General features: G+C 26.3%; 1 protein-coding gene across 2 annotated transcripts in view; it reads left to right on the top strand.

The window, feature by feature from the left end:
• Window positions 1-1,113: 1,113 nt before the first annotated feature.
• Window positions 1,114-15,524, top strand: part of LOC117174751 (cysteine protease ATG4D) — a 21,233-nt gene continuing 6,822 nt past the window's right edge. The window contains exons 1-4 of one of the 2 annotated variants that reach the window (XM_033364093.1): window positions 1,114-1,492; window positions 8,389-8,574; window positions 11,358-11,699; window positions 11,809-12,090. In XM_033364093.1, coding sequence (XP_033219984.1) covers window positions 1,456-1,492; window positions 8,389-8,574; window positions 11,358-11,699; window positions 11,809-12,090 — 847 coding nt within the window. In that variant the 5' untranslated portion in view covers window positions 1,114-1,455. Of the gene's footprint in view, window positions 1,493-1,628; window positions 1,715-8,388; window positions 8,575-11,357; window positions 11,700-11,808; window positions 12,091-15,524 lie in introns of those variants that run through there. The other variant, XM_033364094.1, reaches the window with a different exon arrangement.

The raw sequence follows: 15,524 nt of genomic DNA, 5'->3' as shown, positions 1-15,524 counted from the left end.
GTGGGTATTAAAAGCAAACACTTGAGATTTCTTTTCAGTTAAAGAAAAAGAAGTATTGGAGAATTTCCAACTGAAATTATCCATTCTTAACTAAAATGACGACTCTTCTACTCAAATAGTAAAATTTAAACAAATAATGTAAATTTTCAACTAACTGAATAAATCTTTAACTGGAATAGTTGAACCTCCAACCAAAAAGATGAAATTTCAACCAAGTAGTTGATTTTTCAACTAAAATTATGAATTTTCGACCAAGAAGATTAATATTCTGCTAAAAAGTCCAATTTCACACTAAAAATGTAAATTCTCAAAAAAATGAATAGTTTTAATTTAAAGTTTAAAAAGTTGAATTTCAGTCTAAGGAAAAAACGAATATTCAACAACTATAGTTGAATTTTCCACCAAAAACGTGAAATTTCAACCAACAAGATTAATTTTTTACCTAAAAAACGAATTTTCAACTAAGTGCCTCAATTTCCAACCAAAGAGTTAGATTTTTGATTAAAATAATAAATCTTCAACCAACGAAATTAATTTTTAACAAAAGTTCAACTTTCATCCAAGTAGTTGAACTTTCCACAAAAATGATGAAATTTCAATCCAAAAGATTAATTTACTACGTAAACGATGAATTGTCAACTAAAAAAATATATATTTTCAACTGAAATTTAAGTAGTTTAAATTTCAGTTAAGAAAATTAATTTTCAACTAATAAAAAAAACGAATTTTCAACAAAATATGTCAATTTGCATCCAAATATATAAATTTTGTATTAAAATAATAAATCTTCAGCCAAAAAATTAATTTTTAACAAAAGAGTTGAACTTTCATCTAAGTAGTTGAATTTTTAACGAAAAAGATTAATTTTAAAAGATGACTTTTAAACTAAAATGATAAATCCTAAACTGGGATAGTTGAATTTTTAAATAAAAAGATGAATTTTCAACCCAGATTATTTTTGTCCAAAAAAGGCAAATTTTCAACAAAGTAGTTGAATTCTCAAACAAAAAGAGCATTTTCGAACCCAAAATAGAATTCTTGTATTCCTGTTGAATCGCAAGCTTCGGAATCTTGTCACTAGATATCGCTCGATTCTAATGTCAGAAATACGATACCACTCCACGCATCGTTCAATTTATTAAAATAAGGGGAATTAGGTCGCGTATTTATTTTCTTTATCACAATTGAAATGATTGCAATCGCCTGATTCTTGAGTTTCAAATAAACGAATTTTTTTGCAAAATTGGGATCAGCTGCCAAGTACTTGTCATTGATCAAAATGGTGTTGCGGAAGGTTGCGGTTATCATTGACGTGAAGCATTCTCCTTGTTCGTAAAATAATGTCTAAAATGTATTTTTGAATTCACCTGAAAATCTGCCTGTGAAAATGTGAGTGCAGTGGTTGTTAAACGCGTTTTCTGAAGTTATTCATATTTGTACTGTTTACTTTTGGGCATGAATGGACAAGTGCAATCTGCACGAGAGAGGTTAGGTAAGTAAAAAAAAAACGAATATATAATTTTTCTTTGTAAATAATCTACCAAGTGTACCTGTATAATATATAGGACAAATGCATTCCGAGTTTATTTATTTAATGATTTCATTTGTTACAACACTTGCTCCGATATTTATTGGCGCCATTTATTTACTCCCTTCGATTGACTTTCGAAATTGTGACGTGAAAGTGTATAAGTTACAAATTATATGGGATTTCGTAGGTTTTTTGCTTTTTTAATATCCAATTATCCAATTTGAAAATATTTTCTATCAGCAAAAGTAGTGTTCGAAGTGCATCTTGCATAACCTTGTAATTTTCCTCATGTTCAACTTCGTTTGTTTAACATTGTTTGATTTTTCAATTATATCAACACAGTCTCAAGTCTGTTTTGCTAATAACGTGTGAATCATATTTTTTGAATTGCTCATTTTTACATTGTGAAACATTCAGAAGAAAACATGCTTGTGATGATTTGTGATATAATTGACAATTATTAAGTATTTCGCAATGCTGTTGAAAAATAGAATAATCTGAACGTCATTACTTGTTATCTAATTAGATTTGATTTTGCAAGTGCCAAAATGATTTATCTTATTGCAAAATAACCTTTATCGATTTATTAATTCTCGGAAAAGAATATTGTCTTTTTTTAACAAAGCGTGTACAAGCAAAAATAAAATGTTGTTTTTATTTTTACATAATATGTTACCGAGTTTTTCGAATTATGAATGTGACTAAATTCACAATTTTCAAAGCTTTCGTTTTAAAAATATACCTACGCGAAGTATATTTAACTTTATTACAAATTTGATGAATTGAAAAATTAAAATTCGAATTTTCGCAGATTTTTTATCATTTTAAACTACATGTCCAAACCAGTGTTTTGTAAGTTACTTTTTTTAGGAAAAAACAAATAACAATTTAAAATTAAATAAAGCATATTGAGTTTCGAGCTAGAACCACGACTCACGTATTTAATTTTAGCAATTATATTCCCCCGTTTCACGGTACTGTGAAAATCATAACTTTCGGCTAATATAATAGTTTAAAATACTATTTTCATGACTCCATTCTGAAATTCAGGTCAGAATTTTAAGTATCAGGGCCTAAAAATTTTCAAATTTGGACAAAACGCCTTTTGTATGAGTCAATTTGAAACGCTTTAAATTCGTAACATTTCAAGTAAAATATTGCTTTTTCAACAATATAGATGACTTCGACAAAATAGTTTAATTTTCAACTAAAAAGATGGATTTTCAGTAGAAGAGTTGAATTTTCAACTAAACTTTTCAATCAAACAGTTTTTTTGAAACCAAAAAAAAGGTAACATTTTTTACCGGAAGTAATGAACTTTCAAACTCCAGCCAAAAGGATGAATTTTCAAGAGAAAAATTACATTTCATCGAAATAGTTGAACTTTCTACCAAATTAGTTAAATTTAAAAAAAAATAGATTAGTTTTCAACCCAATCGTAGAATTCTCATCGAAAATATTAATTTTCATCAAAAAAGTTCATTTTCAACCCAATAGTTGAATTTTCTAATATATATATATTTGGAAAGAAAAATAGCTGAACCCTCTACAAACGGTTTTTTTTCGAGAGAGATGAATTTCCAAACCAAAAACAACTTTTTTGAACACAAGAGTTGAATTTTTAAGCCAGATAGATGAATTTTGAACAGGAAAAAATACATTTCAACGAAAAAATTGGACTTTCTAACAAAATATTTAAATTAAAAAAATATATATTAGTTTTCAACCAAATCGTTGAATTCGCACCGAAAATATTAATTTTCTACAAAAAAGTTCCTTTACTACCAAATAGTCGAATTTTCTACCATTTTCAAACCAAAAAGACGAATTTTCAACATAAGAGATGAATTTTCAACTCAAATTATGAATCTCCAAACAAAAAAATGAATTTTTAAAAGTGGAGTTCAACCTTCGACCAAATATTTAAATTTTTAACTAGAAAAGACGAATTTTCAAAAAAATAGCTGAACCTTCCAAAGAAATGTTTTATCTAAAGAGATGAATTTCCAAAGTGAAAATATGAATTTTCTACGAAAAAAAAAACGATTTCAAAACAAAATAGATAAATTTTTAACGAAAAAGCTGGATTTTCAACTAAATTATGAATCTTCAAACAAACAAATGAATTCCTAATGAAGTAGTTCAGCTTTTAACCATTAGTTAAATTATCCACCAAAAAGACGAATTTGAAAAAAATAGATGAACTGTTTACAGATTTTTTTTTACCAAAGAAGTTTTTTTTAATATACCAAAAACCAAATTTTTCATCAAAAGAGTTGAATTTTCAATGAAAATAGATTAATTATCAGCAAAAGATATAATAGTCGATATTATTTCTAAAAAAATGTTTTATTTGAAATCAATCAGGGTTGAATTCAACCATAAAGACGAATTTTAAACAAAATAGCTGAATCCTCAACCAAAAGAAATTAATTTCTACCCATAAATATATCTTAATAGGAGATATAAAAACACGTAAAGTAACTTCAGAGTAACTAAAATTAAAGTTCCAAATTACGGAAAAAATCTTAAGTAAGTTAAGTTACAAGTTACTTTTTCAAATAGTAACGAAGTTACCATAAAAGTTACAAATAACGTAACATCTCAGTAACTTAGTTACTTTTAACAAGTTACTACTCAACTCTGGTCCCAACTACTTACAGTATCCACATTTTATATTATTTATTTAGATATTTTTAATCACTTGAATTGTTAATTTCATATTACGAAAATTTCATGCGTAGTGTACTTTAAAAAAATGTAAGATTCAAAATTTATCGTCTTAAAAAATTAAAATCTTATAGGTCCAAAAAGACTTCAAATTATAACACTTCAAAACTTTTCTAAATTTTATTAGCAGTAAACTCTATTGATTTCAAGTTTTAAAGCGTTTTCATTTGGTTTATCTAAAAACTTGAAACTTTTAGAAAAATATAATTTATTATTTTCGTTCAAAATTTGTTTATGATCTAAATTGAACACTTTATGTCAAGGCCGTCAACAAATACTTGTAACATTACAACATTTCATAATAAAATAATGAAAGCTTGAGCGATTTAAATTAAAAATAACTATTAATTCCTGAATTTTTGAAGCGTTGTTTTCTACTTAATTTTTTTTTAATTATTAAGACTTATATTTTTTCTTCGCTATACAATATCTTTTATAATTATTATCGTTTATTGAAAAAAATTCTTTTCATAGTCCATCCATCGAATACTCGTCTACTCAGTGCGATAAGTTTGATTTTCTCGGAACAGAATAATTTCTTTTTATCATACATTTCTTATTCTTATTTAGCTTCTCCATATCTCGGGAGCAGGTTTTTTTATTGTCAAACCTTGAAAGTCCCATAACCGTCATTCAAAAGGTGTGAGATTGTAACGTCAAATTCTAGGACAATATATTCGAAATTAGTTCACTTTTGTAGATCCAAACTTTTTTATCCTCATTCAGAAACTCAATATGTCGGGATTAGGCTTTTATTTTTTATTTTCACTTAAGATTATATTTTTATGGCAATCCGCAGCCTAACCTGTTTCATTTTGAACATGGATAATGATTACTAATCAAATTTTGTTGAGCTTAAATTAGCAACACGTCATCTCGAAAGCGAACTTCTGTCCTATATTGTCTGTTATGTAGTTCTGTATTGCAACCCTTCAATTTAACAATTATTTTTAAACGAAGTTTAAAATTGTTTAATTTTGGATGCTTCAAGTTTTAATTCATTAATTTTGAAAGTTTGCAATTAAAAAGCATATCATTTTAAAAGTGTTTAGAATAATTAATAAAGGTTTAAAACATTTTTCGCAGTATTCAAAATTCTGCGATTTTTAATCGTGAGAATGACAATGATTATTTTTTTACAGTAATCTCATTTTTTAGTAAACAAATCTATCCCATTACTTTGAATGTCACTTGATACTATATAATGTGAGACTTATTAATAATATGATTATCGTCTTTGAAATTTTTATAATTTCAATATAAAATTATAGTTTTGAATGCTGAGTTCTGGAACAGTTTGATCTTTGAGACATTGCAGCTAAAGTTTTTGTGCTTCAAAAGCTTAAAAGTTGAAATGTTTGATTTGAAATTTCTTAATTTTTGAAGATCTTTAATTTTAATATGAAATATTAAAAATATGAGGGAAATTTCGCTATTGGTCAATCTCTCAAAAATTCATATTAAAAGTCTTGTTAAATTTTAAATTTCGTAATTTTATATGTAAATATTAAGCTATTTCTAATTGAAAAAATTAATAATGGGCAATTTTAAATATTAGAATCGTATGAGAGCAATTTTATTTTTTATTCATTTTTTTTTAATTTTCAACATAATATTTTTAAATTTTCCGGTTTTGACGTGAACATATAAATGATTAAATGATTGCAAATAAAATAATATTTGATTGAAGAGTGAATAATAATTATAAAGGAAGTGTTAAAAATGTTTTCAGTTTTAAATTAAGTTCGGATTTGTTTAAGTTTCAACGTTACGGAGTAGAATTTGTTTCATTATTTATATGTCCCTACTTCAAATTGTTATTTATTTAGAACGTTTTTTTTTACAAAAATTTTCTATATTTTTTATTACGTAATAACAAAATTAAACTTCTAGAATTTTGAAAGCTTTTACTCGAAAGATTCAATTTAGTTTTTTATTTTAAATTGTCCATTTTTAATCTCTTAATTAAAAATTATTCACATACGATTTTTTAAATTTTTAATTATTTAAGTTTGAACGATTTTAATTATAAAGCATATAATGACAATTTCTTTGAATTTTAAATAGTCAAATTTCCAAAATTCGAACATGAAAATATTACATTTTTAACGTTTTAAAATTATTCTATTTCTGAAATTTTAATATGACATCATTCAATTTCGAGATTCTTCATTTAAAAATAAAACTGTTTAATATTGAATGCTTTGAATTTGAAATAATACGATTTAACTCATGTCTGATAAAATTTCCAAATTTCAGTCTGAAATTTTTCAATTTTAAATTACACACGCTTTGCGCGGGTGCAGTAATTTGAAATTCTCTACTTTATAATTTCATTGAAATTATCCTTTAAACGATTTCAATTTAAAATTGTTTTAAATTATTAAGGCTTTTGATTCCATTTAAATACTGCAACATTGAGTGTTGATAAAATGTTTTTTAAATTATACAATATTGAATGATATAAGTTAGAACCAAATAATTTTGAATTTTGTAAACATGAAATTATTCCAATTCGAACCTTTTTTACAATTGTTTACGTTGTTTTAGGTTGTTCTGAAATTCGGGAAAGTTTTTCTCAAACATAATTTGAACAGGTTTTGAAAATGTGATAATTTCATTAGAAAGAGTTGAATTATATAATTTGTAATTCAAAATTGAATCATTAAAAATTGAAAACATTTGAATTTGAATAATTATAAATTTAGAGATTAAAATTTGACAATTTGAAATTAAAAACTAAATTGAATTTTTCAAGTCAAAGCACTTTAAATGCTAGGAGTTGAAACTGTTATCATAAAATAAGTATTAGCTTCAAGAGGAAAACATACAAAATTTGATTACAAACAAAATTTTGTTTACTTTTCAAAATTCATCCAATCAAATTTTAATTGAAAATTTAAAACCTATGAAAGGGAAACATTGACGATATTTAACGTTCAACATGACAATTCAGAACTCTAAAATTGTAACCATTCAAAATTAAAGAAATTATTAATTTACTGAGGTATAAATTGCAAATAGTTTAATTTTGATTTAGTTCGTTTTTGACCAACACAATTTCCAATGTTTTAATTTAAAATAGTTTAATTTTTAACACTTCCTTTCGATTTTTATTTATTCTTAAAATTTTTTAATCAAATATTTTTAAATTTGAAATTATTTATTCGTTCAAATCTATAACTAAAAATGGGTCAATTTAAAACATTACATTGTTGCTCAATTTTAAGGTTTTCAAATCAAAATTGCTTTACACTTACGTATAAAATTATTAAATTTAAAATTGACTATTAAGACTTTTAATATGAACTTTTAAGAGATTTACCAATAAAATTTGAAATTCGAGACGTGCAATAATTAAGAAAGTTCAAACCAAACATTTAAGAATTTAAGCTTTTGAAGAAAAAAAACTTTAGCTTCAAAGCCTCAAAGATCAAACTATTTTAGAATTGCGTATAAAAAACTATAATTTAAAATTGAAATTATAGAAATTTTAAAGATGATAATTATATTATTAATAAGTATCATATCATGTAATATCAAGTGACATTCAAAGTGACTGGATAGATTTATTCACTAAAAAAATGTGATTTCTGTCTAAAAAAACACTGCTATTCTCAGCGTCAAAAATTTCGGAATTTTGATTATTGTGAAAAACATTGTGGATTTTGATTAATTATTCTAAACAATTTGAAAATTATATGCTTTCTAATTGAAAACTTTAAAAATTAATGAATTCATACTTGAAGCGTTAAAAATTGAACAATTCCAACTTTGTTTAAAAGTTGAGGAATTCTTAAATTGAAAGAGAACGGAACTACTTTCTGTAATATCACAATTAGCATTTAAATATAAGACAGAAGTCCACTTCCGATATGACGTATTGCTGATTTAAGGCCAACAAAATTTGATTTGTAACAGCAGAGTTGAGTTAGCTGCCAAACTCAGTGACACTGACTAGGCTTGACTGCAGATTGCGATAAAAAATGTAATCTGCACTTAAAATTTTAATATTCTCTTTATAACTCTAACCCTATTATCATACTTGTCTTGATTGAACCTACAAAAAATAACAACCTGTTAAAATGACATTTAGGAAAAACTACCTAGCTCAGAAATATTTTTAGGTGTATTTAGCAGCAGTAGTACTGCGTGGTTCTCCAGTTTAGTACCAACAGATCATGTCTCCAATGTACAGCGAATCATACCAATCGCCAAGAGTGAAATCCCTCTGGATGATTCGGTTGCTGCTGCTGAAGTTGACGGCAAAGTGAAAACGAAACTACTCTCCATGTGGAACAATGTTAAATACGGTTTGTGTGAGCATTTTAAATAATTTTAGGAACTTAATAAATCTGTAAATTACATATTTAGAATAAAATTGTTTAATACTTTTAAGGGGCACGCTATTTTTAATACTTTTTCCACCCCACGCCCTTAATGCAAACATCATATTTTAACAGACTTCGCAGCTCAAAATACTCTCAAAAAGGGGCAAATCGGGCGTTTTTCATGAATATAAGGAAATAAAATGTTCTTAAATAAAATTAATGTATTGGTACCATATTGATATGCATATGAAACGGTTAAATTTGAAGTCGAAATATATTGACTTTTCAAACGAAAAAGTTTCAACTTTAACCACAAAGTTTTGATAATTGAAGTTTTAACCAAGAACTTTTCTGTCCGAATGGATAAGTATTTAATCGAGAAGGACCAGTTTTCTATCCAAAAAGACGAATTTGCAACGTAAGAGGTTGATTTTTTAACCAAATATTTGGATTTGCAACCTACAATGATAACTTATTAACCAAACAGTTGCATTTACAAACAAATAGTTGAATTTTCAACCTAAGAAGATTACTTTTCAATCAAATTGTCGAATTTTCAAACAAAAAAATTCAACTTAAACCGAGTAAAGCTGTTTTTTAAACCAAAAAGTTAAATTTATAAGCCAAAAAGACGGTTGTTGTAAAAAATAATTGAATTTTTAATCCAAGACAATAACTTTTCTATCCAAAAAGATAAATGTTTAACAAATAATTTAATTTCCGACCAAAAAAGATTACTTTTAAAGATAGTTTCATTATTATGAGATTAATTAAGCTTTTATTAAAATAATTGAATTTACAAGTAAACTGCTGAATCTTCAATAAAAAAAATAATTTTTAACAAAGGAGTATTACTCCTAACCAAGTAGTAAAATTTTCAATCGAGAATAATTTTTTTTACGAAAAATATAATATAGTTGATATTTCAACCATATATATTCATTTAAAATGAATAATAGTTGAATTTAGTCAAAAAAGATTTTAATTTTAAATAAAAAGCATTCAACAAACAAAAAACTAATATTCAACAAAATTATTCTCCCCAACCGAAACAGAATCATTTTTAACAATGCAGTTGCATTTTTAATCAGAAAATATCAAATTTCTACCAAAATAAATAAATAATTAAACCAGAAAGTCGAAATTTCCACAGATGAGTGAAATTTTCAACCAAGAAAGAGTTTATTCAAAAGATAAAAAAATTGTCAACCAAATTGTTGAATTTACAAGCCAAAAAGGCGAATGCGATATACAACAGTTGAATTTGCTACTCGAAAATATAAATTATCAACCAAAAAATTAATTTTTAACAAAGTGATTGAACTTCAAGCTAAAAATAATGAGTTTTCTACCCAAGATGAAATTTAGTTCAATTTCAGTTCAAAAAATTGATTTTGAAAGCAAAACAAGAAGTTTTAATAAAATAGTTAAATTTTCTACTAAAGAGATGAATCTTCAACTAATAAAATGAATTTTTGAAAACGCAGTTCAACTTTCAACTAAGTACTTGAATCATATCCAAAAGAACGAATTTTCAACAAATTACATACATTTTTAACCAAATAGTTTAATTTTTAACTAAATAGTTTAATTTTTAACTAAAAACTGGCAGTTAAATTTTTTGTATTTTGTATAACTAATTCTTACCAATAATTAAATAGATAAATTTTCAGTTACAAAGATTACTTTTTTACCAAAAAGTACGAATTTTCATGAAAATAGTTAAATCAACAACCAATAAAATGAATGTTTAACGAAGAAAATCAAGTTTCAATAAATTAGTTTTTTTTAACTTTCATCAATTTGGTGATTTTAATTAAATTAAGGTGTACTTTTTTTAATTATTTCTAATAAGGCGAAGCTTAAAAGAAATATTTTTGGAAATAACATTCAAAAACGTCTTGGATGTTTGAAAAACACATTTTTAAACTGAATTTCTGAATTTATATTATCTATATCTATAGATATTTACAGAACTTGTAGAGGACATTGTCAGCTATCTGTAAACAAATTTAAGGAAATCAAAAGTATTTTTTTGTCAGAAATTCAGTTTAAAAATTTGTTTTTGAAAAATCTAGGAATTTTTTGTTTTGTTTTCTAACATGTCTTCAAAACTAGGTCTTATTAAGAATAATTTTAAATAATACACCTTAATAAATTTAAAATCGCCAAATTTATGAAAGTCCCAAATTTTCAATTTTGAATATCTAAGTTTTTTGAATTTTCCAACTATTATTTTAGGGGTTTTCTTTCGGCACCTGAGAGAATGGATACTAGAATTCTCATCAAAATTACTAACAATAAATGAAATTCTTCAGATGATTTGACATGGAATCGCTTATAAAGTCTGAATCAAAAATAAAACCGTAGACTTTTCAATTAAAAAGAATGAACTTTCAACGAAAAATAGTTGGATTTTCTCATTAGGCTCTATTAATTTAGTTTGCATTTGAGCGGAGAAGTGAGAAAAAGTGGAAATGGGGAAAGTTTCTCAAAATTAGGAAAAAAGAACAATTATTTTTAAAAAAAGTAGGGAAAGAGTGTGAAGTCTGTATTTAGATACTTGTAAAATCAAAGCATAAATTAAAATTTTTCCTAGCATTTAAAAAAACTTTTATTCACATTTGTATTTTCCATATGTGATGTTATATTTTGTGTTCGCCCCTCTCTCCCAGCATCACAGTGACCTAGTTTTAAAGCGGCTCTTAATCCTAAAAAATAAGTGCTCCCTGAATCAATTTAATTTCTCTTGAATTTTTCTAAAGGATGGACCGTAAAAATGAAAACGAACTTTTCTAAGGAATATCCCGTATGGTTACTGGGCTCCTGCTATCACAAAAAGCCTATTGAGTCTCTAGAAAAGGCTTCAGAAGCCGTGGATGTTGAAACGGGTAGTGAAATTTCATTGGCGATAGACGCCGCTAATTTTGAGGAGGGAATCGATGGATTCAAGAGGGACTTTCTGTCTCGGTTATGGTTAACTTATAGACGAGAGTTTCCTATATTGAATGGTTCCTCTTTTACCTCAGATTGTGGCTGGGGATGCATGCTGAGAAGTGGACAGATGATGCTTGCCCAGGCACTAGTTTGCCATTTTCTTAGTAGAGGTAGACTTTTCATTAAAAACCCAATAAATCAATGAATTTCATTTCGAGCAACTAGTTAAAAACTGGTTTAAGAATATTTATAATTTATTGAATAGAATATTATTTTTAGACTGGAGGTGGCATCCAGAACAGCGGATGGAAACAGCGGCGGAAATGGAGGAGGATGAGAAACATCGGATGATCATCAAATGTTTTGGTGATCAAGCAGGGCCACATTCTCCCTTTTCGATACATACTCTTGTATCTTTAGGAGCTTCGGCTGGAAAAAGGGCCGGTGATTGGTACGGTCCCGCATCCGTTGCTCACATCTTGAGTCATGCTGTAAAACTTGCGGCAACTTCTCACAATGAGTTTAAAAATCTGACGGCTTACGTTGCCCAAGATTGTGCAGGTAAGATACATAACTTTAAGTATAAAATATTTTAAGTATTGAACAAAATTGATTTATAATTCAAAAATAAATTATTAGTTTGATAAGATACTTCAGGATACTTCTTGACGTATTTGAAAATTAATTATTTTCCGAAAAAAGATCCTATCCTTCGCTCCGCTGGGAATCGAATCACAGAATTTACGATTGCCAATCCGGTGTTTTTCCCTTAAGCTGCTTGAGTGATCGAAAGAAGAATCCTTTTTTCAGAAATATACGCACTATTTTGCCAGGTGTTACGTAATAATAATTTTCAAGGAATTTGTATTATCGGCAGAGAATACAAAAGTTTTTAGCGTGTTTTCAGGCTGGATAGAGAACGAATTAAAAATGTCTTAAATTCAATTTTTTTTAATTTCCTTCGCTAATGCACATATTTCTGTAAAATGATTCTTCTTTCAATCTCTCCTAGTAGGGAGCGAAAGAGAATAAATTTTTCAGAAAAATTTAATTTAAAAAATGATTGATTCATAGCTCCATCTAGTCTGAAAAGACGTTAAGAATTTTTGTTATTCTGTGCTGATAATACAGATTCCTTGAAAATTGTTATGACGTAACACCTGGCAAAATAGTGCGTGTATTTCTGAAAAAGGATTCTTTTTTCGATTTTTCCAGTAACTTAAGGGAAAAACACCCGACCAGCAATCGGAAATTCTGTGGTTCGATACCCAGCGGAGCGAAAGAAGTTTTTTTTTTAGAACAAATTTAATTTAAGAAATTTTGAATACATAGCTTTATCTAGTCCTTGAAAAATTCAATTATTCTCTAGGAGGGCTTCTGAAGGTCAGAGAATTTTTTATAAACTACAATTGAATTTAATTTGATTATTTTTCGTTTTTTTTTTTCTTAAAAATTCATCTATTTTGAAAAAAATGTCATATTTTTTCGTTAAAGTATCACATCAGTTTGGTTGAAAATACACCTGTTTTGGTTGAGGATTCGAATATTTTGTGTAGAATTAGTCATTTTGGTTGAATTCAACCGTTTTTGTTCTGAAATTAAAATCTGTTTTTAGTTAAGTTTCAACTACTACAAATTTTCGTTGAGAATTGATCCTTTTTAGTTGAAAATTCAACTATTCATTTGAGAGTGGAACCGTTTTGTTCAAAATCCTTTTTTCCTTATTTGGTTAATGATTCGTCATTTAAGTTAAAAAACATTTTTTTTTGTATAAAATTAAACTACATATTTTGTTAAAAATTAGTTTCTTTAACTCAAAATATAAATATTTCATTTTTGATAGAAGGTGTATCTTTCTCAGCTGAAAATTCAACCGTTTGGTTGAAAGTTCGTCTTTTGCAGTAGAATTATAATCTTCTTGGTGATCCATCTTTTTGGTTAAAAATTCATATATTTGGTTGAAAATGTATCCTTTTTTGATAAAAATTCAAGTATTTTGTCAAAAATTCGTCCTTTTTAGTAATAAAGTAATCTGATTAGTCCGAACTTCATCTTTTTAGTGAAAAATTCATTTTTTTGGTTGAAACTATCTTGTCGGAAATTTTTGTTTTGTTGAAAAGTGATTTTCCTAGCTAAAAATGTAACTATTCTATTTTCGGTTAAAATTTTTTTTAATAGAAAACTAATCTCCTAAGCTGAAAGTTCATCTCTTTGGTTGAAAATTAGTTTCAATGATTAAAAATTGATCTATTTTCTAAAAAAATTCGATGTTTTTTGCAAATTTATTTATGTAACTGAAAGTTTAACTATTAGATTAAAAATTCCTTTGAAAATTGAAATAGTTGGTTGAAAATTTGTCTATTTTGTTGAAAATTAATCAAAATTCTGTTCAATTAAACTTCTCATTTGAAAATTCATTTATTTGTTGGCAAGTTACATGTTGTGAAGTGAAAATTTTAGTATATTTAGTTTTTTTTTTGTGTGGAAAATTTATCTTCTGATAGAAATTTTATCTTCTTGATTTAGAAATCATCGGTTGGATTGGAAAATTAACTATTTCATTAAAAATGTATTTGCTTTGATTTAAAGTTAAATTTTTTTGCGGAAAATTTAAAATTCAATTTTAAGTTGAGAACTGATTTATTTTCAGTGAAAATTCATCCATTTTGTTGAAAATTCATATTTTTGGTAAGAAAGTAATCTCATAAGTTGAAACTTCATCTCTTTAGTTGAAAATTAATTTCAATGGTTAAAAATTGAAGTATTTTGTTTAAAATTCGTTGTTTTTTTGCAAATTTATTTATGTAACTGAAAGTTTATCTATTAGATTGAAAATTCTTTTAAAAATTGAAGTATTTGGTCGAAAATTTATCTATTTTGTTAAAAATTAATCTCTTTGTGGGAAAATTAAACGTCTATGTTGAAAATTTATTTATTTGATCGCCAATTGTATTTTGTTAAGTGAAAATTTTAGTATATTCAATTTTTTGTGTGGAAAATTTGTCTTTTGATAGAAATTTTATCTTCTCGATTTAAAACTCATCGGTTTGGTTGGAAAATTAAGTATTTCATTACAAATTTATTTGCTTTCATTGAAAGTTACATTTTTTTTCCTGAAAATTTAAAATTCGATTTTAAGTTGAAAACTGATTTGTTTTAAGTGAAAGTTCAGCCATTTTGTTGAAAACTCGTATTTTTTGTAGAAAAGTAATCTCTTTAGTTGAAACTTAATGTTTTTGGTTAAAAATTATTTCTATTTTTTTTTTTAATAATTTATTTTTTTAACTGAAAATGTAACAATCGTATTTTTGCCTAAAAATTTAGATTTTTTAGTTAAATGTTCATTTATTTGATTGAAAAATCGTCTATTTTTGGTTGCCTATTTATATTTTTGGGTTGAAAATTTAACTACTTTTTGCAGGAAATTTGTTTTTTTTTGCTGGAAAATTTAATAGTTTGGATGAGTTTCTTTCTTCAGTGACTGAAAAATCATTTTTGATTGAGGTTGTAACTAATTGGATGAAAATTCGTATTCATTGGTTTAATTCAACTGCTTTTTATTGAAAATTGCAGCACTATTTTGTCAAAATATCAACTATTGGACTTTATGTTGAGAATTCATTTTTTGTCGATTGAAAATTCATTTTTTTAACTGAAAATTTAATTCTCTAATTTTTTAATTTTTTGAATGACCCCTTAGAAAAGTCTGTATAACTGTTGTCGCTAAAATATCTAAAGTAAATTCAGAAACAAACCTTTTTTTGCATTAACATTATTAATCTCGCAGGTGTAAGCTAGTTTTGACACTCAAATGAAAAATTTAGAACAATCATGGAAAATTAAAAACTGGCCAGGGAATTTCGAAATTAGGTTTTTTGCAGCAACCCTGTCTCGAAGATAACACAGGCCGACAAAATTTGACAAAGGTCCGGAACCAGAGACCAGACCTAGTATACCCGAAGGTTTTTGCTGCGCTGAATCCGAATCCGACCTCA

The sequence above is a fragment of the Belonocnema kinseyi genome, chromosome 6 (assembly GCF_010883055.1).
Source record: "Belonocnema kinseyi isolate 2016_QV_RU_SX_M_011 chromosome 6, B_treatae_v1, whole genome shotgun sequence".
Classification (NCBI taxonomy): Eukaryota; Metazoa; Arthropoda; class Insecta; order Hymenoptera; family Cynipidae; genus Belonocnema; species Belonocnema kinseyi.
Note: the sequence above shows the minus strand (reverse complement) of the source record. Positions and strands in the feature narration are given on the sequence as shown.